The sequence below is a fragment of the Polypterus senegalus genome, chromosome 9 (assembly GCF_016835505.1).
Source record: "Polypterus senegalus isolate Bchr_013 chromosome 9, ASM1683550v1, whole genome shotgun sequence".
In the NCBI taxonomy this organism is placed as follows: Eukaryota; Metazoa; Chordata; class Cladistia; order Polypteriformes; family Polypteridae; genus Polypterus; species Polypterus senegalus.
In genome coordinates, this window is record NC_053162.1 from 71624491 (window position 1) to 71652091 (window position 27601).

Here is a 27601-nt window from a genome sequence, read left to right on the forward strand (position 1 = left end):
CCATTCTCTCTACAGTACTACTACAACTGTTTACTAATAAACTGTAAGTGCCACATGCGATGGAGAGGGGATGGTTCCTTACCCGGACGGGAGGCTTCAAGTGGACACAGTGAGAAAGGTGTGATATCCAAACAGGACTCCCCAAGTGGGTGGACGAACATCCCAGCCAAAGGAGATGAAGATTCCTCACCCAGATGGGAAAACCCCAGGCAGATGTGCAAGCGTCCCAATTGGACCTATCTGTAGTACCTTCCCTGACTGGGATAAAATGAAGGACAGAGGACTGTCTCTAGAGGATGTTTATTCTCCCCGGACGCTAAATGACAGCGGCCCTGGATATCGGTGCCCATTCAGAAACCAGCAGGGAATGCCAGGAGTTGTAGTCCGGTAATGCAGCCCTGCTGGGGTCTGTGGGCTCCGCAAGAAGGTGTTGAAGGGAGATAAACTCCCTGTTATTTGGGACTTCAGTATGACCTGGCCAAAGCCCTGGCACCAGATGTACACCTGGATCCTTAATAAAAGAGAACACACAGCCTTGACCAGGCGAATACTCGAATGGAGGAGAGCAGTGCAGTAGAGAAAGAGTAAGAGGAGGAGAAAGAAGACACAACAACTGGTTTATTTGATTGTACAGTGGTATTTTTGTATTATAAACACTCTTTACTTGAACCCGGGACAGTTTTGTATGTTTGTGGCTCTGTGCCGAAACAACCTTCACACAGCTTATTAGTTGGTATACAGTTTAAAGGAGTAATGGTGTAAAAGAGCTGTTACATTTCAGTATAGAGATGTTGGCCTACATGTCTGCTCTGCTTGTCCTTATTAGGATACAAATAAGGAAGCAGAAAAGATAAACTAATGGTAAAGAAAAATAATAATTATGGTAAAAATATACATATTTCTAAATTTATTCTAAATGTAACACTCATTGCTGCACTTTTCTGATAGCACAGTAAGACAAGAAAAATAAAAGACCAGTTAATTAAGCAATGAGATTGATTAGAGGGAAAATGACTCACCAATTATGAAACTGGTTGGAACAAAAATCCCACGACAACAAAGGTCCCCCAGGCCTGAGAGGGGTCTGGCTGCAGACACTGTGGAGCTCCACAGTAGGCGGAAACACGTGACCTCCACAGTCGGCGGAAACCGCCGTCAAGCATTCACGCATGCGTTAAACAGATCCATGACGTATCCTTTCAATACGCAAGTGCACGCCGCGCGTTATTCATATACAAATGTGACGTTAGTATTTTATAATTCTAGTAATCAACTAGTCCGCTTACACTGATCATGTTGGCACTTTCTATGCGTTACAACATGGAAATATTTAAAACGAAGGTCATTTTTAAACTTTTTTTTTTTTTTTTTTTTCGTGCACCATGGCAGAGAAACACACAGATATGTTTATTTCCTGGCCCTTGTTTAAGTAAGAGAGCTGGATTAAGGGCTTCTGTGGGAGATATGACAATAAATAGTCTCTAAACCACATTTTCCATTAGAATATAATTTATTGTGGGCATATACAGTGGTGTGAAAAACTATCTGCCCCCTTCCTGATTTCTTATTCTTTTGCATGTTTGTCACACAAAATGTTTCTGATCATCAAACACATTTAACCATTAGTCAAATATAACACAAGTAAACACAAAATGCAGTTTTTAAATGATGGTTTTTATTATTTAGGGAGAAAAAAAATCCAAACCTACATGGCCCTGTGTGAAAAAGTAATTGCCCCCTGAACCTAATAACTGGTTGGGCCACCCTTAGCAGCAATAACTGCAGTCAAGCGTTTGCGATAACTTGCAATGAGTCTTTTACAGCTCTGGAGGAATTTTGGCCCACTCATCTTTGCAGAATTGTTGTAATTCAGCTTTATTTGAGGGTTTTCTAGCATGAAGCGCCTTTTAAGGTCATGCAGGTCATAGCATCTCAATTGGATTCAGGTCAGGACTTTGACTAGGCCACTCCAAAGTATTCATTTTGTTTTTCTTCAGCCATTCAGAGGTGGATTTGCTGGTGTGTTTTGGGTCATTGTCCTGTTGCAGCACCCAAGATCACTTCAGCTTGAGTTGACGAACAGATGGCCGGACATTCTCCTTCAGGATTTTTCGGTAGACAGTAGAATTCATGGTTCCATCTATCACAGCAAGCCTTCCAGGTCCTGAAGCAGCAAAACAACCCCAGACCATCACACTACCGCCACCATATTTTACTGTTGGTATGATGTTCTTTTTCTGCAATGCTGTGTTCCTTTTATGCCAGATGTAACGGGACATTTGCCTTCCAAAAAGGTCAACTTTTGTCTCATCAGTCCACAAGGTATTTTCCCAAAAGTCTTGGCAATCATTGAGATGTTTCTTAGCAAAATTGAGACGAGCCCTAATGTTTTTGCTTAACAGTGGTTTGCGTCTTGGAAATCTGCCATGCAGGCCGTTTTTGCTCAGTCTCTTTCTTATGGTGGAGTCGTGAACACTGACCTTAATTGAGGCAAGTGAGGCCTGTAGTTCTTTAGATGTTGTCCTGGGGTCTTTTGTGACCTCTTGGATGAGTCGTCTCTGTGCTCTTGGGGTAATTTTGGTCGGCCGGCCACTCCTGGGAAGGTTCACCACTGTTCCATGTTTTTACCATTTGTGGATAATGGCTCTCACTGTGGTTTGCTGGAGTCCCAAAGCTTTAGAAATGGCTTTATAACCTTTACCAGACTGATAGATCTCAATTACTTCTGTTCTCATTTGTTCCTGAATTTCTTTGGATCTTGGCATGATGTCTAGCTTTTGAGGTGCTTTTGGTCTACTTCTCTGTGTCAGGCAGCTCCTATTGAAGTGATTTCTTGATTGAAACAGGTGTGGCAGTAATCAGGCCTGGGGGTGGCTACGGAAATTGAACTCAGGTGTGATACACCACAGTTAGGTTATTTTTGAACAAGGGGGCAATTACTTTTTCACACAGGGCCATGTAGGTTTGGATTTTTTTCTCCCTAAATAATAAAAACATCATTTAAAAACTGCATTTTGTGTTTACTTGTGTTATATTTGACTAATGGTTAAATGTGTTTGATGATCAGAAACATTTTGTGTGACAAACATGCAAAAGAATAAGAAATTAGGAAGGGGGCAAATAGTTTTTCACACCACTGTAGTGGTCAGTGTGACCTCCACAGTCGGCGGAAACACGTGACTTCAAATTTGAACACAATAAAAGGTTTAAAAAAATATAGGATGTACTTAAAATAGATAAATTAAGAACAATCGACTTTGACAGTGAAAACTAAAATGCGTTTTTGTTACTGTTGATTTTGCTGAGAAATATACATGGTTCTAAGTGTTTTTTAATGCGTAAAATGTATAAAAATATTATTGATTACAAGGTACAAGTATAAAAAATGCGGTTACATTTACACTATAATCTTATATTTTAACTTCTAGTAGTATATACTGTAGGTATGAACATGGAAACAAGTGAACAAAATTTTGAAATAAGTTTAATTGTAATTTTGTATTTACATTGAAAAAAACAACACATTAAAAAACAAACAAACAGCCAGTGTCTTCCTCCGTCCATTAAATGTCAAACATAGCATTGACCCTTAGTCCCTGCTCGTCAACACAAGCCTTCAGAAAGTGCTCCATGTCCTCCGCACACTGAAAAACAAAGAAGAAGAAGTCCTTTGCTTCAGTGTCTTCTTCCTCCAGCATGTCTCTTAAGACCCTCTGCTGGCCCTCTTTATTTAAGGACAGATATTTTGGCATGGTTACGTGTCCATGGAAAAGCGCCTTATTTTGGACAACCCACTGCACAGCAGTATGCAGATCTTGAACAACTGCTGGCTCCTGTGTCAAGCAAATGGGGATAAAAACTTAGCTATTCTCTGATGCAGAACAGTTATTTTAACAGCGAGTCAAAAGTCACTAAAATACTGACCTGACTGACTTCCGGTAACTTACGCTTTTTCAGTCTAAAAATGGGCACATGTTGTCCTTGAAGCACAGCTTTGGCGTCCTCTCTCCAGTGTGCAAAAAGCTTGCCATAGCTTAACAGAAAATTTTGATATTGTTAATGTGTCTAAACCTTGAGACAATATAGTACAGAAGCCAAAATATAAATACCTCTTGAGATCAAAGTTCTCCATCAACATCAAGCACCACCATTTCCGCAAGTAGGGCATGTCTGACTGTAAAATATCAATATGAAACATATTTAACAACTTTCAAAAGATTCAAGACTCCATTGCTCTCAAATTAAATAGGATACTAACTATAGTATAATCAAATGGTGCATCCAGTGCCACGTAGAGAGCAGACTGTTTGGGACAACAACAACAAAAAAATTACATTGTTTTGGAGCTTAATTTAACTTTTGTATGAATCTCAAGGGAAACTGAATAACAGAAAAAATAACCATTAGCATGAAGATCCCACAGTCAATTCCAAAGTCTTGGCTCGGAAAACCCTATATTACAGTGAAAATAAAGGCTCATTAATAAAATCCCTTAAAAGAAGACTAGCGTAATTCATGTAACACACACCCCATTACATACCTTCAAGTCAAAGCTATTTTTCACTGACCAATGCCCTGGAATGATCTTCACTGCAAGATTCCTTTTTCCAAGACAATTACATTCACGGGTTAACAGACATCATCATGATGGGTGTGAAATGTTAATTGCTAACAGCACCAACTTTAAGTACAGGCCTTAGGAACACAGCCTCGACAGAATTAACAAAATGTAAAAGTACAGTCACATGCTCACAGTTGGTTAAAGTGTGTCATACACAGCAATTTCAGTTTTATTTTCAGGTTGGCATAATTTATAAACTGATTTTTAATGGTGTTTTATGTTAAACACTAGAAGATTTTGAAAAGCCTATTAATGTGTGAAACTCTCATCTAAAGAGAGCATCATTGACTTGATCAGAATGTGAAGATGAGAAAAAGAATCAAGAGGTGATGCATCATGCTGATATAGCTTATAAGCAAGCATGTGAATGTACTGTATGTTTGAACACTCCAGATCAACAGAACATGATCTGGGTTGCACTTAACCTGGAACACTGAACAGGTTCCTGAAAACTCTGGAACAAACCAAACATGCTTATAAAAATGTGACCTCAAAAGTGAAACATATTGCTGGCCACCAAATGCTGCCTTTGTGTATAATGGGTCAAGAAAGAGGATTTCTCTTATACGTGGCTTCAGTACCTAAAAGACAGTTGCTCAGGACTTCAAACTTGCAAACAATGTCATTGCGAATGATCATAAATAATACAGTAAACAAAGATTTTTGAAAATGTGTCATCAAAATTTGAATAGATCACAGACACACTGCAAAATTGTAAAAGTATGTGGCAAAAAATAAGACTTACACACAACTGGAAATGGCCAGGTGTCCAGAGAGGGAGAACTATGATGTCCATCCACTGAGCATCAGTCTGAAGCAGAATTGTATTTTTAAGTATTCAGTATATGAACTCTTGCTAAATTTCTATAAAAATTCATTATGATCACTTGTTTTTTTTTTAAAGGATGGTACACTTACAGGAAAGGACTGCAATGGATCACAGTCATAGGGTGCAAGCCAAGTCCGGGTAACATAAAGATTTTCAATGTAAATGCTTATCCCCTAGAAAATGTTAAACAGCACATTTAAAACAACCACTCTTTAAAATAAAGCTTAAAATCTTCATATACAACGTACCTTTGACTGAACAATTTTGGTGATAAGCTCAAAACAGCCATTTCCAATCTGGAAAAAAAAAGATTAAAAAATGAATGTACACTTTATTATTATATATTCACAGACCAAATAAAAAATACTTACTGTAGATTCCATTTGTTCGTTTAAACCCAGTGTCCAAAAATCAGCCCGTGTGAGACATCCAGTAGACGTTTCAACAATCAGCTCATCTTTGGGTCTGCTGATGTCCAGAACATAGTTGAGCTAAAAAAATAGATAAGTATCATACACTGTGGATGAGAAAAGAAAATAAGCACTAAAAGTACCACTTTGTGACATGTGAAAACTCAAACTTTAACATACAAGCTGTTGTTGACCAGGGTGTGGTACAAAAGACCATGATGAACGGCTGGCCAAAATGTTCTCCGGCTTTGTCAGAGCTTTGCACGGTGGTCCACACAGGTCAGGAAGAGTTGCATCTGTTGACCTTCTATTGCCTTTCTTGCCATCAACTGGTACCAGAGGCTCTATGGGGATTTCCACAGGTTTTATACAAAACACAACATAGAATGCATATTAAATACAAATGCAAGAAAAACAAGCACTATTTCTATAAGAAGGAAATGCATTTAAAACAGCAGGTAAGGAAATCTGTTATGAGCCCTCAACTCTAACAAGATAATGAATGCAAGATTATCATTTCACCTATATATAACAAACACTATTCAAAATAAGACATTTTACCAGTGTCACCAGACATTGAAGGTGCCTGGTTCAACACAGTTTCTGTGGTTTCTCTGAGTTTATTGCACGATTGTAGGGCTAGGGACAAAGAAAACAGTAATATACACACACAGTTAGGAACAAATGTAATCTGTGAAAATTGACAGCTTTCTGGTCTTGTGAAAATCCATGTATCATTTACCTACAACAGCTTGACCCAGTGCAGACAATGAGATTTTGATCTGTCCAAGTCGACCATGTCTTAACTGCCTCTCCAGAAGTTTCTTGTTGGTGACAGTGTTAAAATGATTAATTATATTTCTCATCAAAAACACATGTGTGGATGGACTCATATTGCTTAAAAAGTAATTATTTTTCCTCATGCTTGCAAAGAACTGTTCAACAACTTGACTGTTCAGCCAACCTTTCAGCTCTGGGACAAGTTGAATTCTACGTAATATGTCCTTGGGATCTTTTGTATTTCCCTCATGAAATCTATCATACAGGACATAATGGTCAGATGATCCAGTGACAGGATGAGGATTTTTATTTACACTGTCCATCCTTTCATGAAGCCATGGAAGATTCACTCGCAATCTTCCATCCCGTGCAGCCTTGACATTTTCCTCAGTGGGCTCAGCCAGTCGACCTTCATGTGGATGAAACGGCAGTCTATTAGGAACCCGCAAGTTGGTGTGTGCCGCCAAACCCCTCGCAAAATCATAAACGCAGATGTTTGGTATTTGCTTCCAGGACAGGAGAAGGTCAGCAAAATCCCTGGGACTTTCAGCACGAAGATTAAATTTAATACTGTATACAATGCCATGCGGACATAGTATTACAGACCACCCACCTGCGAGCAAAGATTAAATAAGTTGTCTGTGTTATTGTAAATTGTAATCAATAATTTAATGCTACTTCTTATAATCACTAAGTGATGCTTACCAGAGGCACCCCATATGCTTTGAAAGACCTTATCATATGTCTGCCTGCTCTTCATCTTCTCCCTCAGTCTGGTGATGAGATCAAAGCGCGAGCCGTTGGAGTCGATGTTGCAGGCTTTGCACAATTTTCTCACCACTCCAACCTGACAGTAATTAGGGAAAACTGTAAATGGAACAACCACTGAACTTTATTGCACATATTCTAAAACCTTCAAAGCAGTGTTACCTTTTGTTTGGTGAGTTCATCAAACAGACGGTCCTCTGTGACACTGCTAAGCTGAGCTTCATGTGAAGTGCTTCTTCTTACTTTTTTAAACTCAGTGTTAAGCACAATGTCACTCTTTCGAGTTTCACTCCCGATCCATGGTGCCCAGTGCGTGTAACTTGGTGGAACTGAAAATGGATTCTTCACGCTGCCTACAGAAAATGGTATGTTTTTATTTACAGTCTAAATTACTTTAAAACACTGAATGACAGTAAATAAGTTTTTGCCATCACTTACTTGGAAAAAACCCACGGCTTATCATCTCCAGGTGAATAGAGTTCCAAAAAACTTCAATGTCATGTTCACCATTGAAGTCTTCAGGGGGGGCTTTGAGGTCACTCACTATAATAACTTGACTCATTAGGAACATGCACGTACTCCATGAATTATAAACACAAATGTACATAACACTTACCTGCTAAGTTGAACACTCCTTTTCTGTGTAAGTCCATAACTACCACAGGGGTGAAATCCACAGTTTATGCAGGAGTACATGTAATCTGTGTCAGTCAAAGCCTCAAAATGGCAGTAAGCATGAAATATGGTATCCCTAGAAGGAAACTTCACCCTTCTTAAGCCCTCCAATGAGTCAATGACCCTTGACACAGATACATGGTTCTGAAATATGACAATAGGGTGAAGAAGACTGTGATTAGACAGATATTTAAATTTAGGCACAAATGTATACATACACCAACATACCATATTCACACACACAAACGCATTTTGAAAGAAATCATCACATGAGTACAACTTATTTTTGCAATCCTCACCTGCAAATGTTCTCTCAAAAAAAGGCAGAGTTCAAGAGATAAAACAATGTGGTTATCAAAGTTATGAAGCCCATCCGTCCACTCCTGGTATCTGTACACCATGTGGCACTGAGGACACAATCTATGGTATGTTGAAACATCTGTTAAAGACAAACCACATTAATTTCAAAAAATTAGTATAGGAACAATTATAAGTCATAATTCCACACTGAGATTTAATCTGATTCATTACAACTTACTCTCAACAATTCCCATCATGCTGACAATCCTTGCTTTATTAGTAATTAGAACAGCCTCGTCAAGTTTAGGGTGGTCTGGGCACACCTGGCACAGAGCTTCAAAAGGAATGAGCTGTTTCTGAAGGTCCATTTTCTGTGACATAACATCTTCTGGAAGAGATTGAGGAATTTTTTTCTCTTTAAATATATAGCGGATACTCCTTTCCACGGCAGCATTGTCCTCACAGGAAGAACCCTCCTGAGTCATCAGTGATGGGGGCCTGATGATAGTGGCACATTTGACTGGAAGAGGTCTCTCTGTGTCTGAAAGAGATGCCATTTAGCAATGCTTTTATGAGGGCATGATATTCGTGGTTTTGCACAAGCACAATGCCAGGTATTCCTCTGAGCATTGTAAGTCACAAATATTCTGCCAAGATGGCAGAAACTGTGTATTTCAGGCTCAAATACAGAGAAACATATCTGTGAGGAGGATCCACCAAAATCTACCCTCACACAAAGTGGAACATGTGTCATCTGGGCAGCTTTCTGTCTCCTTATGCATGCCGCAGCCTTGGCCTCTCCAAAGAATTTCAGGACCACCATTTCCATCAAGATAGCTTCTTGAAGAAATACCTCTTTCACAGTTTCTCTACAGTAATCTAGTGAGCGAATGTGCTCACATAAACTGAAGCCTAGTCCGCTCCGCTGAGCCAACAACTGATATTGCTGACATTCCTCCAGCTCACATCTGACATTGTGAGATCTCCCCCATGTTTTCCTCTGAACGTGAACTGGCACAGAAAACCCATGGCCAGTTCTCTGCACAGCAAATAAGCCAGTAGTCTCGTCTACACAAACACACTGAAGATGACAGGCCAGGTAAACATCTAATGATCTGTTTGAATGACTCCTCATCATGTGAGCCTTGAAGTTTTTTTTAAGAAGACTAAGACCACAGTGAGGGCATTTCATTTTTATTGACTTCCCATAAGCCACAGTTTCATTCAGCACAGAGGGTAGAGCATATGAATGTTCTACCAAACATTCAGAAGACTGTTTAGACACTGGACATAGGACATCGGGAAGGAGACTGAGCTCCTCGGAGAGTGCAGTGGGAGGGAGACGGGGCTCCTCGGAGAGTGCAGCGGGGAGCAGTCCTGACAGTGGTGGCTGACTTGGCATTGAAGAATGCTGACATGACAATAAATGCCTTGCCATATCCCCACGCCGTATGATTGTCCTGTTACAGACAGGGCAGTGAAAGTGTCCTGTTGTCCTACATGGCAGCCTGCACCGGCATAAAATTTTGTCTTTAAGAGAGAGAAAAAACACATGTAATTTAAATGTAGTTATACAGAATGCAATCAATTTATCTAACAATCAGAGTGTACATGTTAACAAAAAACACAAATAAAATAATGGCCATCCAATCCTGTATAATGAAAGCAAAAGGGTATGGATCACAAGTGCCATCAAGCAATGTGGTCAACAGGAAAGAAAAATAAATTTAATAAAAACACAAGCTTTTTCTTGCTGATGAATGCACCGAACTGTACGATGTGAATAGCAACTTTTAAGTCAACAAAGAGACTGTGGAAGTGCTAAAAAGAAGTGCATATAACTGTATTTGTAACTATAAACTATATTTAATACCAACACACCTTTGAAAGGCAAAGCATTGTTAATGTGTTCATTTATATGTTCCTCAATCTTTGCCCTGACAGTAGGGCTGAAAGTGGGGCACAGAGGGCAGTGAAAGAGTCTTCTGCAACATGTTGTGCATTCCTGCAATGGTGGCTTTGAGGCAGAATTACAGATGGATATATGCATCTAAAACAGAGAAAAGCACATAAACACCATATGCACATATGAACTATTTTGATGCTACTTTATGCCACGTTCTTCAAAGTGCTGAGACCCTTATTCCACTGACCACATTGAGGGAGCAGAGAAAATGTACTAGACAACAGATTAAGTTGAAATTATGAGATCAAATACATTTTGGATGTAAAAAAAATAGAAACCAGTTCAGGTTTTAGCAGAAATAACACGTTACACTTAGCATGTAATAGATTTGGAGAGAAAAGTCTTCACAAAAAGATACTTTACAAGATACTTTTATTTGTGACATACGTATGTATTGACATACAATTCATACAATTTAACAAAGGCTAACTAAATCCTGGGTAATAATAAAGCAGCAGAGAATAGAATAGAGAATACAAGTATTTATAAATTTATAAATAAAAAAAAATACATTTCAAACTAACCACTATATGCCAACAATAAAGTGTAAGCGGACTAGTTGATTACTATAATTATAAAATACTAACGTCACATTTGTATATGAATAACGCGCGGTTTCCGTCACTTTGTTTTTCCGTATATGTGAATAACGCAAGGGAGGTCACGTGTTTTTTCCGACCTACTGTGGAGGTCACGTGTTTCCGCCTACTGTGGAGGTTACGTGTTTCCGCCTACTGTGGAGCTCCACAGTGTCTGCAGCCAGGTACTCTTGCCAGGCCTGAACACGGGAACCACTATATAATCCATGGAAAATAAGACTTGGAAAGAGAAGCAGCGACGTCTGCTGTTTAACTCTGCGCAAAACACTTACACTTAAACAGTTGACTCTACTTCCAAAACTATCCACAAGATGGCAATGTTATTTTAAAAATGTTACGTTTCTGCACGGATGTAAAATTGGTAGCATTTTTTAATTTGAGGTAACTTAATCGAACTTTGTAGACACGGACAGTTTATGGAAAAGTAAATGATATCCAGCAAAAAATGTATCCAACTTAGTTGATGAAATGTGTGAACGTCTTTGATTTAAAAAAAAAAAGAAAACTAGCAGAGGATGGTTTCGATCCATCGACCTCTGGGTTATGGGCCCAGCACGCTTCCGCTGCGCCACTCTGCTCACACACAAAGCTATCTGCCCATTTATTTTATTTAAAATCTTAAATGAAAATATATAGATTTGTTTAAATATTTAATGAAAAGTGCAATTCAGGTACGACTGATCTGGATATCTGCTTCAATAATGGACGGATATTTAGGTACGATACACAACTTCGGACACGTTATTCAAGTGCTAAATGCGAAAGTAACGTACAACAGTGCTCCGCCAACCTGAGTTATCCACGGCTTTGACTTGCAGTTCTTTCTGCGCGAATATTTAAACATTTACGTGGCGCATATACAGAACTGTTCAAATATTCTTTTTTTTTTTGGCCACTAAAATTATCAATTTTACAATTAGCGTGCACTGGGTGTTAACTGGGTTGTGGTCGCCAGACTTACGGGGCAGCACGGGTAGCCTTGATACTTGACAGAACTGTTCCACTAATGAGCGCCTGTGTTCTTCTACAGCGCATGCGCACTCAGAGCGCACAGGACCGTGCAGTCACAAAATTCCATAGGCACGCGGTTGCCGACGGGAGACAGATGGGCATTTGATAGACGCCCTCAGATCGTTAATAATTTGACACATTAACGTTTGATTGGTGTATACTTGAAACCACTGGATTCACTTGCAGAGCCACAGCACCATACGTCACCGCAGTTGTAGACATAGACATAACTGGTTGTAGACCCGCAGTTACAGACCCGGAGGTGACGTCACCTTCGTTTCAGGACTGACTTCGTAAAGTTACTTTTGGAAGGTTTTGGCAGGTCTCTGCAAAGCCCGGAAAGTAACATCGGGTCAAGGACACGTTCAGAAATTAAAGGATAAAAATGAGAAGGGAAAAACAGTACATCAAACCAAATAATACACATCATTGTGAAGTTCAGAGGCTTTCTGCCATCACTTCGTGTCATACACCAAACTAAACAATACGAATCGTTTCTGTGAAACACACTATTAACATTTACGTTGTGTTCGGTTCTGTGGGGACCATTTAACATGTCGACAAAATTAAAATCATCAAGATTTGTATTAATTGAAAATAGTTTTTCGTTTACATTCATGAAACGAAATATACAATTTAATTACAACATTTACACCACGTTAGGGTTTAGTCAAACGTTAATAATACAAGTTATTTCATTTTTTTAAATGTAGAGTGCAATATTGTTCTAAACGAATTTGGCGAAAACATTTAAGCCAATCTAATATTTTTAAACATGTATGTGAAAAAAACGGCAATGCATATTCTACACTGAATTATCCATCCATCCATTATCCAACCCGCTGAATCCGAACACAGGGTCACGGGGGTCTGCTGGAGCCAATCCCAGCCAACACAGGGCACAAGGCAGGAACCAATACCGGGCAGGGTGCCAACCCACCGCAGTCTACACTGAATTATGCTATATATTAATTGGATTACTGTATATAGAACTGCTCTAGTTTTTTTCACTTATAATAAACGATGGGCCATCAAAAGAAAAAAAATTAAAATACTAATAAAATTTATTTATATAGCACCATTCCTATGAACAAAATTCAGAAAGAACAACAGGACCTATATAACACTGGCTACAAATAATATCTTCACTAAATAAAGATAAATACAGGATATACAAAACATTCAAATATAATAAAAAACAATAATCCAGACTAAAATGCAACATATAACAAAAAAAAAAAATCATGAACAAATAATATAAATTGTGATAAAAATTCAAACCCGTAGTACCTGGACAGATAAAGGGGTAAACTGAAAGAAAGGGCAGAATGTCAGGTCTGTTTAATGTCTTCCTAAACAAATGAGTTAAAAAAAAAAAAGTCAGCTGATGTCATTAATTTTGGGAGGTCATTCCACAGTCTGGGCGCAGTACAGCTGAAGGTCCTGCTGTCACCCACAGAGTGCAGGTTAGTGTGGGGCACAGAATGAGAGGACCTTAGTGGGCAGGTCAATAACAGAATTTGATATTCAATCCTGTAAGACACAGGAAGCAGTGAAGGTGCAGCAGGATGGCTGTGATGTGCTCACTGTTGGTGGTTCATGTCAGGACTCTTGCAGTTCCCTTCTCTCTTTTCTGTTACAATTGTACATACCAGTACTTAAAATCTCTTTGAGTGTTTTGTCTGTCTTACTTTGGTAAAGGTTTTAAGTGAATAAGTGTTCTTTCACATACAAAAATTAACATCTAAGATCCATAAGACAAAAAAAAAAAAAATGGAATAAAGCTGATTATGATTTTATTATTATTGATACATAAGCACTAAACATACCTAGAGAAATTCAAAACTTTGGAAGAGGAAGCAGAATGAATACCTGGTTATCAAACAGAAGAAATAGGGTCTGAATCCAGATAAGATATTAAATTAAACTTTACTTGGTCTTTTTAGAAATGCAAAACATAAAAAAAAAAAAAAACTTTAGTAAGAAACATTTTTTTTTTATTTAAAAGGAACAATTTCCAGTTAACACAGATTAGTTCATTAAATCTAGGAACCTCTCAAATATCTAAACAAAAGTACAGTGCTCCATTCTTAATCAATGATAAGGGCAATAAAATAGCTTCCTAGAAAGCAAACCTTCATCTCTTACAAAAGAAATGTAAGACACTACATTTACAGTAAATAAAAACACAGCAAGGCTGTGCTGACATTTAATGGAATAACAAGATTAAACTCTTGCAGACAAACACTGGTTCACAACCTCCAGGAGATGAGTGTTCTCTAATGCTGCTGCCACTCTTTCTTTGTCTGCCAGTTGCTTGTTTACTGAAAGAAACAATTACAATTATGTTATTAAGCAAATAATTACTTTCTACTAGATAACTGATCAATACATTTTCTTTGAAAACCCAGAGATTTTGTTTTATATCAGGGTATGCTACCATATAACAGAGCAGTTAGACTCGGATAAAACAGTCTTTGTAGAGCATTTATCCTAAATATATCTTTCAGCTATACATCAATCTACATTTTGTCTTTTAACTGGCTATAATTTGTTTAAGTTAAACTTTTCATTGTTTTTATTGAAAAATAATGGAAAAATTAAATATCAAAAGACTGAGGAAAAATGATAAAATACCTGCTTGTTCAGAGGCATGAGTCCCAGGTGAAATATGTACATCAATCTGAAAACAAAAGAAAAATTCTCTCTTCTATTACAGCTTAAGATTAAGTTTATTTAATCAATCTTGATTATACCAGAATGCATGAAATGTCTCTGCTCAGTTGCATTCACTTAGAGGAGAGTAAAAAGCACCTAAATACAACACATTAAAATTTCTCAGTTAGACACATTTGTATTCCTTTGATAATTACTTGTAACAGTGGACATTGGTTTCACCATATACTGTCACCATACACATACAAAAAAGTCCGTAATACTCTAGTACTTTGCTATAGTACATATAATGTTTTTATATTACATTAAAAAAATGTATGGCACCGGAGAGAAGGAAATTCCTGGTACAGTTTGTGCTAGTCTTTATTGGCAACCATCCATCCTAATTTAATGAAGACAGGCTCCACATGTAATAGGTGGAAGTCATCAGCCTAAATAATTGCAGTTTCATCAACATTGTTGTGTGGTACATCACACCCTAACCCTAACCCTAACACCACATCTGCACCAATACTTTTAAGCTGCATTTCTGGTAATCTGTTCAAGCTGGACTGGATCATGCTGTACTAAAAGACATCATAAGGTCTCAGTATATTTTGAATAATCTCAGTCTGGAGAGAAACAAATTGTCACTGATTGCATTTGGTATAGTTATCTTTTGTACAAATATTCCAGTTACTATCAATATTTTACAGTGGCATGCAAAAGTTTGGGTACCTTTGCTTAAAATGTCTGTTACTGTGAATAGTTAAGTGGGCAGAGACAAACTGATCATCAAAAGGCATGGAGTTAAAGATGACACATTTCTTTTCAGCATTTTATGCAAGATTAGTGCAGTGACAAAAAGACAGGAGCACCTTGCAAATGTTTGAGCACCCCAAGATGTCTCAGATCTTATTTAGCTCATTAGGGTTGTGGTTTGTTCACAATCACTGTTAGGACCCCCCAGGTGATGCAAGTTGCTGTATAAATTCTCTGACTCCTCAAACCTTGTCCCAACAATTAGCGGCCATAGGCAGCTGTTTAGCACGCTGAAAAATAAAACAAAAGCACAAAGCAGAAGAAGGCTACAATAAGATAGGCAAGGCATTTTCAGGTAGCAGTCTCCTTGGTTTATAATGTTATTAAGAAATAACAGTTAACAAGAATGGTGGAGGTCAAGCTGATGTCTGGAAGACCAAGAAAACTTTCTGAAAGAACAGCACATTGGATTGTTAGAAAGGCAACTAAAATCCAACTTTTGACTGCAAAAGAGTTTCAGAAACATATGGAAGACTCTGGACTGGTGGTGCACTGTTCTACTATGCAGCAATGCCTGAACAAATATGACCTTCATAATAGAATCAGAGGAAGAAAACCCTTCCTGTGTCCTAGCCACAAAATTTGGCACCTGACATTTGCAAATGGACATCTAAATAAGACTGACACATTCTGGAAACCTGTGGACTGATGTCAAAATAGAAATTTTTGGCCACATTGTGCAAATGTATGTTTGGAGAAAAAAGGGTGCTGAATTAAAGGAAAAGAACACCTCTCCAACTATTAAGCATGAAGGGGATTGATGATGCTTTATGCTTGTGTTGCAGCAAGTGGCACAGGGAACATGTCATTGGTAGAGAGAAAAATTAATTCAAATAAATACAAGTAAATTCTGGAAGCAAACATCACACCATATGCAAAAAACATAAAGATACAAACAGGATGGGTCCTACAACAAGCTAATATCTTGAGATCTTGCATGCACATTAACATCCAGTTGACACTTGGAACAACCACCAGAGGGCGAACTGGAGGTAACTGCCAGCATTCTTTATGTTTGAGCACCACCATGCCCCTGTTGCTTTTGAAATGAAATAAAGTTAGCCGGTTCCGAGCGTCAACTGGATGATAACATACATAACAAGGCCGCAAGACAAATACATCAGTGAGTCTTCATTGTTTGTTGATTTATTTTTATAGTTGTGTTTTTTATTATACTTTTATCAAACAATTAAAAAAAAAACACTCTATTTTCTTCCCAGGCAACACTGGATATTTTAGCTAGTGCAAAATAAAGTACACAAGTATCATGTTTGATAGTGTCAGCTGATGACCTTCAGACAAACAGGGTGCTATAGTCTTTACTGTATGTAAACTGTGTAGTTTAAATCATAAGGGTCTTCTATATGGTAGAAGCACAGAACAGAAAATAAGAAAACACTAACCTTGAAGCGGTCTGGTAAAGATCGAAGAAGTTTAACTTTAATTGACAGACCAATCAACGTAGCCATGCTGCAGTGAGGAATTGTAGGGGTAAACTCAACTGATACTGTGCTTTCATTATCATTTACCTAGAGAAAAATTATTTCAGAATTTATACAATTTTTATTTTCATGTATAAACTAAACTAAACAAAGACCAATTGCTACTTACTGTTTATACCAACTGAATACTGATACTCTAAATGCAGAAAAATCTCATACAATGTTTGCATTTATTTTCATACAATTTTTGCATTTATTTTCAATCATCAAATCAGTAACATTTTATATTAAAACTCTGTTTTTAGGCAGTACCTCAAAATGCCAGTTAACAAAGGTCTTCAAATAATCCAAACAGACCAAGTAGTTACTAACTAAGTGGGTACAGAACAATTAGAAAAAAGGCAAAACAAACTTACATGCACTCTCATTTGCTCCACAACATTTAACTCTTCTAATGACAGAGGATGCTCTGGATCATTAATTGATCTTATTAAATGTAAAATATTAAGGAAAAAAAAATTAAGATCACTGTACAGGTACCATTAACATTCAGATATTGTTAACTACAACTTAAATTATCAAGGCCGTGCAGCTGTTATTTTAGCTAACAGGATTAACAATCTATGAAACTGCCCACAAATATGCCAGTTATGCTATAACATGTGTTCCTCGCTAGCTTAATGAATATGCCATTAAAATCCTTCACAGTACTTTATTATTGATTCCACAAGCATAAAACACAAATATTTTTTTTAAAGCACATCACTTGACTGATAAGCCCTGGCTACTATGGGTACCATAAGTGGGTATGCGTGTCAAATCACACTATGCAATTCTGAATCTACTGTCATTCTCCAATAGTTTTAGATTGTTTTGCTTAACAATAACTATTAACAAAAATGTTAATGCATTTCCTAAAATGGCTGTTAATAGCCTCATTATGGCCTGCACTTCGGCTACTCCATCCTATGTTTCACCAGTCTCAAAATCCTTTTACTTTTTCCATATTTTTTCACTACATTATAAAGATTAAAATGGCTAACTAAACAAAAAATGTATTCCTGCATGTTTAATGTTATTTTTCAAATTTGGCATTTTGCAATGTATACCTCCACTACTATTATTATATATTAATACATTAGTTGGACTTGCAATTAAGAATTTCACTGTACTGTATCCAAAGAGCGACCCTACAAAGACCTAAAGCAGAAGGTGGCATGGCTTTATCTAACTTTCAGTTTTATTACTGGGCAGCAAATGTACAGGCTATTAAAACCTGGACATGGACACAAATAGATGAACACACACAGGCTTGGTCCACAATAGAAATAAAATCCTGCAGTACTTCTTTATATTCTTTGCTTTGTACCCCAATAAATGAAAGTGATCACCAATATACTAACAACCCAATTGTGCTTCACTCACTCAGAATATGGAACTAATGTAGGAAGCATTTTAAGATAAAGAAGCTTTTATCTGTGGCACCTCTGCATGAGAACCACCTTTTTCCACCCTCTCAAACTTATGCAGTTTTTAATATCTGGAAAACATTTGGGATTAAATCACTTAAGAGTTCTGTACATAGACAACGTCTTTGCATCCTACGAACAATTACATTCCAAATTTAACTTTCCACAGCACAACACATTTCTTTCACTACCTTCAAATCAGAAACATTGTTAAACAGAACCTGCCAAATTTTCCTCACCTCCCACCTACCTCTATGCTGGAGAAAATATTGCTCAGTTTCAAAGACTCAGACAACATTTCTGCAATATATAAAACCATTTTACAGTCCCTCCCTTTCAAAGATCCAAGATGACAGTGGGAAAAGGATCTCTTACTCAATATCTCAGAAAAGGAGTGGAAGGTAGCAATGTAGAGAATTCACTCGAGCTCCATATGTGCAAAGCATACAATTATTCAAATCAAAATTATATATTGAGCACATCTGTCTCACTTAAAACTGTCCAAAATGTTTCCAGGGCAAGATTCAACTTGCAAATGTTGCAGTCAAGTTCCAGCCTCACTGGGTCACATGTTTTGGGCCTGCACCAAATTAACATCATTCTGGACAAAAAATTTTAAGTGCCTTTCAGAAAGCCTTGGTGTCACAATCCCTCCTGACCCATTAACAGCTGTGTTTGGTGTTCTTCCAGAAGGGCTTAAAGCAGAAAAAGACAAACAAATTGTGATTGCCTTCACTACACTATTGGCACGCAGACCTATTTTGCTAAACTGGAAGAATACTAACTCTCCTCTTTTAAGTCAGTGTGTAACTGATGTTTTATATTATTTGAAACTGGAAAAAATCAAATTCTCACTCAGAGGATCTGTACAGAACTTTTTCAAAACCTGGCAGGATCTGATCAGTAGCATTTTAGAATAAGCTTTTAAAGCACTGAGGATTTTTTCATTTCTCCATTTATCTTTATTCACTTATTAATTCATTGACTTACTTATTTTTACTAGCTTTAAGTTTTACTCTGCTGGCTTAGCTCTCTTTCTCAGGGGTAGGGGTTGATTTGCTTTCGATCTTATGTTTGTAAAATTGATTTATTTGTATGGAATGTTGTGTGATTTAATAAAATAAAAAAAAACTTAATTGTACTATATATTACTTGTACTGCTACTAAATGTTTCTGTACAAATGGTCATACCGCTGAAAGTGCTTCAGAAGACAGGATTCTGCAGCACAATGTACACCACAAATAAAAACAGTTATACAGATTAACATTAGTGACATGGGCACTAGTGCTGTCTTCGGTGACAATGGCAGTTTAACGAGTTGCCGTGTGTGACGTCACACTTTGTTCTATTCGCATGCATTTCTGTGTGGCTTGATATTTGGGAGATGTATCCTCATATTTTTCATATATACACATATAAGTTTCATTGTTTTAATATATCTTTAAAATTCAAAAAGTAAGGAACATTCTTTCAGCAGGTACAATTAATAGCTGTTAAGGATTTTATCCCATTCTTCCCAACAGCACGGGCAGAGTGGTAGCTCTGAGGCTAAGGATCTGTGCCGGCAATCAGAAGGTTGCTGGTTCAAATCCTGTAAACAGCAGAAGTGACTTTAGTCTGTTGGGCCCTTAAGCAAGGACCTTAACCTGCAATTGCTTCATCCTTTATTAATCTGCAAGCAGGTCCTCTAACAGGGAAAACTTGGAGGTTGGTGGCAGGACTGGCACTTCAGCCACCAAAAAAAACAAAAAAAAAACACCTCACGGTGTTCCAATGGGGTGCTGAGGTGTCAGCCACTGCACTCGGGTCCCAATACAGGTGGTTTGGTGTGTAGTGGTTGCAGCAACGCAGCTCATGCTTCCAACCTCCTTCCATAAAGCACTGCTTTAACTGACTTAGATTTATATAACATCTGAACTTTTAAAGTAGCCATTCCAACACTTGAAATGTCTTCCTTTTCAATCAAGTCTCTGTTAAATCTATTAGAAATTCCAGGATCACCACCATGATAAAAATCTTCCAAAATTCACAAAGCTAATAGCCAAACAAATTCAGACAGAACATGACAGGCAGACCAACCAGTTTGCACAATAAAGGAGGCAGCCCTACATAGGATATCAGTCCACTGTAAGCCACAAACTCCCTCATAATACAACCAGTCTAGAGCTGCAAGTTAAACCATAATGGTCAGACATGGAAAAATTAAATTGTACACATGATAGTACCACAAGAACAACTTTTGCGGCAAGAAAGGTTGAGAGATCATTGGATGGGGTCCTGGGTTTCACTGAAACATCATGTATTAATATCCCTGGTACTCTGAAAAAATGGAATAAAAAACATCAAATTTTAAGATATGAGATCTTAAATTTCCTTCATTTGCTGGCTATTTGTTTAACGGAGGACCAATGCAATCCAAAATGTCTGTAAATGATTTTATACCATTCTACAGATAACTATTTAAAACACTTCTCCTAAGGATGCCTGAGCTCTCTTGAGTAGAATGTGCATATTATACTGTAATATCTCCATAAAATCAAACTCACTATCTTCTAAAATTTTAAATAGCAGAGTTAATCTCAATTTCGCTTTCATGATGATTAGCTCTTTTGCTGATTTAGCTATTATAATTATTTTAGCACATGGTAATACCTATTTTAATAGACTTTATGGTTTGATTACTTTTGAATATTGCATACAGTAACTTTCTTCTTACCTATTGTTTTCTATTGCATATATCAGTTCCTCTAATCATTAAGTACAATGTCTGAATAAACTATAATCCCTTATTTTAGAAATTAAGCATTTTTTAGAAGATTATGTTAATTTGGTTCAGGGCTACAAGTGGCAAGTGCCGATCCTGGCAACACTGGCTGCAAAGCAGAAACCAGCTCTGACATACAGCCAATTTAGAATCACCAGTTAATCCTAAGTAACACACACGTCGTGGTGATGTGAAAACAGAAAAAGAGTACACAAATGCCACACAGACAGCAACTGACCTCAGACAAATTTCCCTACAAGTTACGAATATACTCTGGTTTCTGCAACACTGTGCCTGCTCAAGTCTGGCATTTCCAAACTGTATTTACAGGTAATGCGTTTTCTCTGTAGAGCACCGTAATATGGTGCACGCTGTTCGTAGGGCTTTATTAACGAAAATCCGTTATACCAGACACCATAACTGTTCACTAAAACATTCAGCAACGAACACAAATTTATCATCAAATAGGAGAATGGGTGGAATTGCATATTTCAAATATGTATACAAACAACACAGCACAAAGCAGTTAAGGAATTCCCCTTCCTTTGTGCTAAAGTGCCCTTCGGTTGTATAACTAGTGTAAAAAAAATTAACTTAAACAACAGCCACGAAAAGGATATCAAAAATCTCTCTGTCATCAATAGGGTCGACAAAGTCCTCATCTTCGTCCTCTGCAGTAAGCTGCCGCTCACCAGATCGCTGATAAATCAGCGGGTTCGCGTTCTCTAGCCGCGTACCTTCAGCCATCTGTGTGCCCAGATGATACCGACCACCCTGTCAAATAAACAGGCAAAAGCCAGCCGGAAACACGACATAGATGCGCCGCAAACACCCTACGGGTCATCAGAGAGGACATAAGGCACGGGTTGCAGTCGTTTAATGAGATGTGCTCTTTTCTTGGGAAATAAGATCAGCTGGAAAAAAAAAAAAAATTTTCTGCGATAAGAAAAAAAAAAAACGTTTAGCGCATGCTAACTGGAGTTTCCAAAAACTATGTTTATTCCATAATCGTGCTCTTCTTCTTTTAAGACAATTTTAACAATCTTAAAGTATTTTTAACAGGTAAGTGACTTAATGGCAATTTTTATGACTATAAATTCAATTACCAGTGTAGTCTGATTAAACCAGGATTGGGCAGTATTAACCTGTAGACCCAGTTCTGTAAGCCCCTATTTTAAGAGTTTTTTTTTTTCATTTTGTTTGATTTAAAAAAAAAAAATCCATTGTTGTTGCAATGCATCTTTGATTTAGACATTCTTGTGTGTCAAAGTACAGTACATCTTTTTACAGATTCCTATAAAGCACTGTATTATGTCTAAGAGAGAGAGATGCTGACAGCTGGTAAGTGCAACACCAAAACTCCTTTTTAAATTTTTTTATTTCACACTTCTCAGACCAAAGCAATCAAGCTCATTTCACACAAAGCAGACTTGCAGCACATGGCTGCATAATCAAACCCTGTAATTTAATTATGACACAGTGCACATATACATAACATTTCTTCCCCCTCCCACAAACAGCCAAGAAATATAAGTATATAATAGAATATTCAAACATGAAATGTAGTAACAAAGTCCTGAAAGTGTCTAAGGCAAGAATGCAACCGAGTGGGTCGTGGAGGTGGCTCCTGGGGCTGAATAATAGGCTCGGCTTCAGTTTGTGCTACATCAGGCTGGGCAACATAGTCACCCAGCCATGCATTCAGAATGGCCAAGGAACTTGCATTGTTTTTGTCAGCATATTGCAATTCTACAGTAGATGATGGTGGTGACACCTTTCGAAGACATGTGGCATGCCACCGAGAACTGTCAGAAAGACCAAAAGTGGCTGGGCCAAGCTGTCGGGTGACTAGTACTTGGGAAGATCAGAAAGAGGCCCTTTTGTTATTGCTATGAGGCCCTTTTGTTATTGCTAACTCTTACCCAATCCGAGACTTCTAGCTGACCTACTTGATCTGTTTTGATTGATCAAACCTTTGTTTCATTTGCTGTCTGGTGGCAGAGTGGTTAACCTGAGGTATGAAGGCAGGGCACAGGGCATACTCTGACTGAAAAAGGGATGAAGTCTATCTAGACGCAAGGTAAGCTCACGTCCTTGCATGAGGAATGCAGGCGAGACTCCATTTGTGCTATGCTGGGATGACCTGTAGTACAAGAGGGTATTAGGCTGAGCCTGATCAAGAGAACACCCTTGTTCCTGGTGTGCCCTAAGGCTATTTTTTAGTGTCTGGTTGAAACGTTCCACTCCTCCATTTGACTGCGGATGGTAATATGCAGTGTGAACATGCTGAATGCCTTTTGATTCCAGAAATGAGGTACAATAAATTGGTTATGATGAACTGAGGCCAGTTATCCATAGTAATGGTCTTAGAAAGAGTCCAGCGAGAAAAGAGTGATTCCAGAATATTAATGATGATACAGGATGTGACCATGCCAGTTGCAGTAACCTCTGGTCATTTCGAGTGTAAGGCATACACAAAAACCAAATACCGCTGATGGTGAGAGACACCATGGATTTCTTCCGGGCCAGACAATGGGCTGCAATGGGGGAGAGGCCTGCTGACCTGTCTTGCCACTTACCAGACAGGCTACACAATCTTTAACCAGAGTCTCTCAATGTCCCTGTCTATGCCAGGCCACCACACCCAGTCTCTGTTTTAGTTTCACTATACCTAAGTGGCCCTTATGTGCCATTGACAACACATGTGCACAGAGCACATTTGGAACCACAGTACGAAACCCTCCTGCCGTACAAGACACATTCCACCAGAAGAATTCTTCTTTCACTCTAGCAAAGAGTAACAGATCCTCAGGTACTGTTTTAGGCCAGCCATTCCTGATAAAGTGGTATACTCGGAATAGTACTGGGTCAAGTGCAGAAGCCTCCTTGAGCTTTTTGAGAATTATAGTGTTCTGAAGGAGAATATGCAGCATCTGGACAATATCAAGTTCTATTTGGTCAGAATCAGGAGATGTCAAAGTTGGTTAGAATTGGGGGGTGAGAGGAGTAAGCTGTGACTTCAGGCTTGGCACAAGTAGGAGACCACACCCACGGCCAATCCTTCCACAGAAGCTGGCACAATGGTGCAATAGTACAAGAAAACTGGGGCAAAAATTTCAAATAGTAAACGGCCCAGAAAGGAAGTCACCTCAGCTGCAGATGTAGGCTCCAGAATGGTGTGGACTGCATCAACATTTGATTGGAGTGGAGATATGCCACCTGCTCACACTTGAAATTCAACAAATTTTACCTCTGGCATTGCAAAGACAAAATTCTCCACATTCAATGTGAGTTTGTGATTATACAGAGCTGAAAAGACCCATGTGAAGGTGTTTGTCATGAACAGCAGCAGTGGGCCCATGTACAACAATGTCATCTAAGTATATGAGCACTCCAGGAATGCCAGAAGCACTGAGGACATGACTTTTGAAAGCAGCTTGGTGCTGAATATAACCCAAATGTATTGTATATAACGCATGCCATCATGTGTCACAAGAGCTGTAAGGTCTCTACTGCTGGGGTGGAGAGTCACTTGCGAATAGCATTGCCTAAAATCCAATTTAAAAAACAAGATAGAACCATAAAAATGTGCTGTCAGTTCTTCTGAAGTGGGAAGTGGATATTTGTCTGGAATTATTGCTTTATTTACAGCATGAAGATCTATGCAGATGCACAAGCCACCAGTCTTCTTCTTAGCTACTACTTTGCTGGAGACCCATTGGGAAGGCTGGCTCAATGACGACAGCTGCTAGTAGCTGCCTTAGCTCAGTGGACACACCAACTCGGAAGGCCTGCAGGATATGTCGGAGTGGCTATATAACTGGGGTGACAGTGGGGTTGAGTAAAGGCTTGTCAGTAAAGGCAGTAAGGCAACCCAAACCTGTAAAGAGTCACGGCCATTTTTGTTGTTGAGGTTACCTGCCAGATTTGCAAGCCACTTTTATCCAATACAGAAAATTCCAGGTCAAGAAACAGATGTAATCCCATCAGATTCACCTATTTTTTCGTAACATGAAATCAAACATTAGGCAGAAGAACTTTGCCATACTGAACAGTGAGGCAGACTGAACACACCAGAGAGATCTCAGAGTCCCCTTAACCACTGCCAGTAGTGGTAGGTGGAGACAAGGCTATAGAACTGAAAACTGTTTAAATGTGCGTATATTTAAGAAGGACATACTGTAGTACCAACAAGAAGGAAATATTCACACCATTTAAACTGACTGTGCATTACTTAAAAGCTGCTGGTTCTGAAATCACATTGTGAATTATAGTTGCAGTCTGTCAGTGCGCACTGACTGGAAAAGAACGACATACCTTAGCAAAGTGGTTCCGTTTACCACAGCTGCAACAGGTCTGAGCACGTGCCGGGCAGCTTTGAGCTCTGGTTGTGTGTGATCGTGATCCACAGTTTCCACAGTGCTGTTAAGGTTGTTCTAAACGCCTGCGCTGCACAAACTGCACTCTCTGTTTTCTATCTGTTGCGCTGACTTCGGACGCTGCAGAATCGTCAGTTTGTGAGTACTGCGCGTAACAGTCTGATGCGGAGGCAGAAGTAAAGCATTTCAAAAGCTCCGCCGCAATAACAGCAGCAGATTCCACGCTGAATGCTATTGCGACTGCATTTGATGATGTCAAAACCAGCTGGTCGCGGATCATCTCATCTTGTGATGTACCAAACTTGCACGAGCTAGCTAGTCCCCTTAAAGTTTGCGACATACTGATACACAGTCTCACCAGGAAGCTAACGGCGCTGTCTGAAAATAAATCTCTGTTAGTATTCAAAAGTGTAACTGCAGAATCGTGTCAGCCGGTCCCAAAGTTCCAAGCACTTGTTGCCCTTCCGCTTCCAAGCAATGAATGAGTGCGTGCGAACAAAACATCCTCAAACCCCAGTGAGATAGACCTCAAGGGACAGTTGACGATGAGTCCACGCAATCAGAGGATCATTGGGTAACGCTAGGAAGGGAGACAGTAGTGAAAGAGAAAACTCAGCCATTCCCGTCCCCGAATATTATGTCTAAGAGAGAGACGCTAACAGCTGGTACTGTATGTGCAACACCAAAACTCCTTTTTTTAACACGGGTTGTTCACTGAATACTAGCAACTGGCGTATTGACGCTTGTGGGCAGGCTTGGCTTAGTCTCGAGAGAGGTAAACAAGGGTAGCACGCGGTGTTCTAGCAAAATTTTTCACGTCCAAAAAGGACATGTACCAAGCTGGACTTATTCCAAAGCGGACATATACTGAGGTACCACAAACTGAGCAATTACATGTACATAAGTGTTCACAGCCTTTGCTCAATACTTTGTCGATGCACCTTTGGCAGCAATTACAGCCTCAAGTCTTTCTGAATATGATGTTACAAGCTTGGCACATCTATCCTTGGCCGGTTTCACCCATTCCTCTTTGCAGCACCTCTCAAGCTCCATCAGGTTGGATGGAAAGCATCGATGCACAGCCATTTGAAGATCTCTCCAGAGATGTTCAATCATATTCAAGTCTGGGCTCTGGCTGGGCAACTCAAGGACATTCACAGAGTTGTCCTGAAGCCACTCCTTTGATATCTTGGCTGTGTGCTTAGGGTCGTTGTCCTGCTGAAAGATGAACCGTCGCCCCAGTCTCAGGTCAAGAGCGCTCTGAAGCAATTTTTCATCCAGGATGTCTCTGTACATTGCTGCAGTCATCTTTCCCTTTATCCTGACTAGTTTCCTAGTTCCTGCCGCTGAAAAACAGCCCAACAGCATGATGCTGCCACCACCATGCTTCACTGAAGGGATGGTATTGGCCTGGTGATGAGCGGTGCCTGGTTTCCTCCAAATATGACACCTGGCATTCACACCAAAGAGTTCAATCTTTGTCTCATCAGACCAGAGAATTTTGTTTCTCATGGTCTGAGAGTCCTTCAGGTGTCTTTTGGCAAACTCCAGGCGGGCTGCCATGTGCCTTTTACTAAGGAGTGGCTTCCGTCTGGCCACTCTACCATACAGGCCTGATTGGTGGATTGCTGCAGAGATAGTTGTCCTTCTGGAAGGTTCTCCTTTCTCCACAGAGGACCTCTGGAGCTCTGACAGAGTGACCATTGGGTTCTTGGTCACCTGCCTGACTAAGGCCCTTCTCCCCCGATCGCTCAGTTTAGATGGAAGGCCAGCTCTAGGAAGAGTCCTGGTGGTTTCGAACTTCTTCCACTTATGGATGATGGAGGCCACTGTGCTCATTGGGACCTTCAAAGCAGCAGAAATTTTTCTGTACCCTTCCCCAGATTTGTGCCTCGAGACAATCCTGTCTCGGAGGTCTACAGACAATTCCTTTGACTTCATGCTTGGTTTGTGCTCTGACATGAACTGTCAACTGTGGGACCTTATATAGACAGGTGTGTCTTTCCAAATCATGTCTAATCAACTGAATTTACCACAGGTGGACCCCAATTAAGCTGCAGAAACATCTCAAGGATGATCAGGGGAAACAGGATGCACCTGAGCTCAATTT

The 27601-nt window shown here is 39.1% G+C and overlaps 3 protein-coding genes and 1 non-coding gene across 4 annotated transcripts; all 4 read right to left on the minus strand.

Annotated features, from left to right (window-relative positions):
- Nucleotides 1-3531: 3531 nt before the first annotated feature.
- LOC120534867 lies at nucleotides 3532-8868 on the minus strand. The gene is made up of 14 exons (XM_039762382.1): nucleotides 8622-8868; nucleotides 8383-8522; nucleotides 8025-8227; nucleotides 7847-7965; nucleotides 7571-7761; nucleotides 7346-7487; nucleotides 6041-6204; nucleotides 5822-5941; nucleotides 5699-5746; nucleotides 5540-5623; nucleotides 5367-5432; nucleotides 4110-4174; nucleotides 3925-4033; nucleotides 3532-3833 (listed from the first exon to the last, which is right to left on the minus strand). The coding sequence occupies exons 1-14, from the start codon at nucleotides 8866-8868 to the stop codon at nucleotides 3564-3566; spliced, it is 1968 nt and encodes a 655-aa protein (XP_039618316.1). The 3' UTR covers nucleotides 3532-3563.
- LOC120534868 lies at nucleotides 8868-10019 on the minus strand. Its single transcript, XM_039762383.1, has one exon. The coding sequence runs from the start codon at nucleotides 9819-9821 to the stop codon at nucleotides 8868-8870; it is 954 nt and encodes a 317-aa protein (XP_039618317.1). The 5' UTR covers nucleotides 9822-10019.
- Nucleotides 10020-11454: 1435 nt separating this feature from the next.
- On the minus strand, nucleotides 11455-11526 carry trnam-cau. Its single transcript has one exon. It is a non-coding gene; the product is annotated as a tRNA-Met (tRNA).
- A 2215-nt stretch (nucleotides 11527-13741) lies between these two features.
- Nucleotides 13742-21925, minus strand: ciao2b (cytosolic iron-sulfur assembly component 2B). The gene is made up of 5 exons (XM_039763249.1): nucleotides 21733-21925; nucleotides 17295-17374; nucleotides 16840-16965; nucleotides 14597-14642; nucleotides 13742-14283 (listed from the first exon to the last, which is right to left on the minus strand). The coding sequence occupies exons 1-5, from the start codon at nucleotides 21857-21859 to the stop codon at nucleotides 14186-14188; spliced, it is 477 nt and encodes a 158-aa protein (XP_039619183.1). The 5' UTR covers nucleotides 21860-21925; the 3' UTR covers nucleotides 13742-14185.
- Nucleotides 21926-27601: the final 5676 nt, after the last annotated feature.

Coding starts and splice junctions, on each gene's coding strand:
- ciao2b (XM_039763249.1), bottom strand. CDS start 21,859: ATGGCTGAAGGTACGCGGCTAGAGAACGCGAACCCGCTGATTTATCAG. Junction 17,375..21,732: donor TGATGACAGAGAGATTTTTG/ATATCCTTTTCG, acceptor TTAATATTTTAC/ATTTAATAAGATCAATTAAT. Junction 16,966..17,294: donor TGGAGCAAATGAGAGTGCAT/GTAAGTTTGTTT, acceptor ATTTTTCTCTAG/GTAAATGATAATGAAAGCAC.
- LOC120534868 (XM_039762383.1), bottom strand. CDS start 9,821: ATGGCAAGGCATTTATTGTCATGTCAGCATTCTTCAATGCCAAGTCAG.
- LOC120534867 (XM_039762382.1), bottom strand. CDS start 8,868: ATGACTCAGGAGGGTTCTTCCTGTGAGGACAATGCTGCCGTGGAAAGG. Junction 8,523..8,621: donor CATGATGGGAATTGTTGAGA/GTAAGTTGTAAT, acceptor TGTCTTTAACAG/ATGTTTCAACATACCATAGA. Junction 5,624..5,698: donor CCAAAATTGTTCAGTCAAAG/GTACGTTGTATA, acceptor AACATTTTCTAG/GGGATAAGCATTTACATTGA.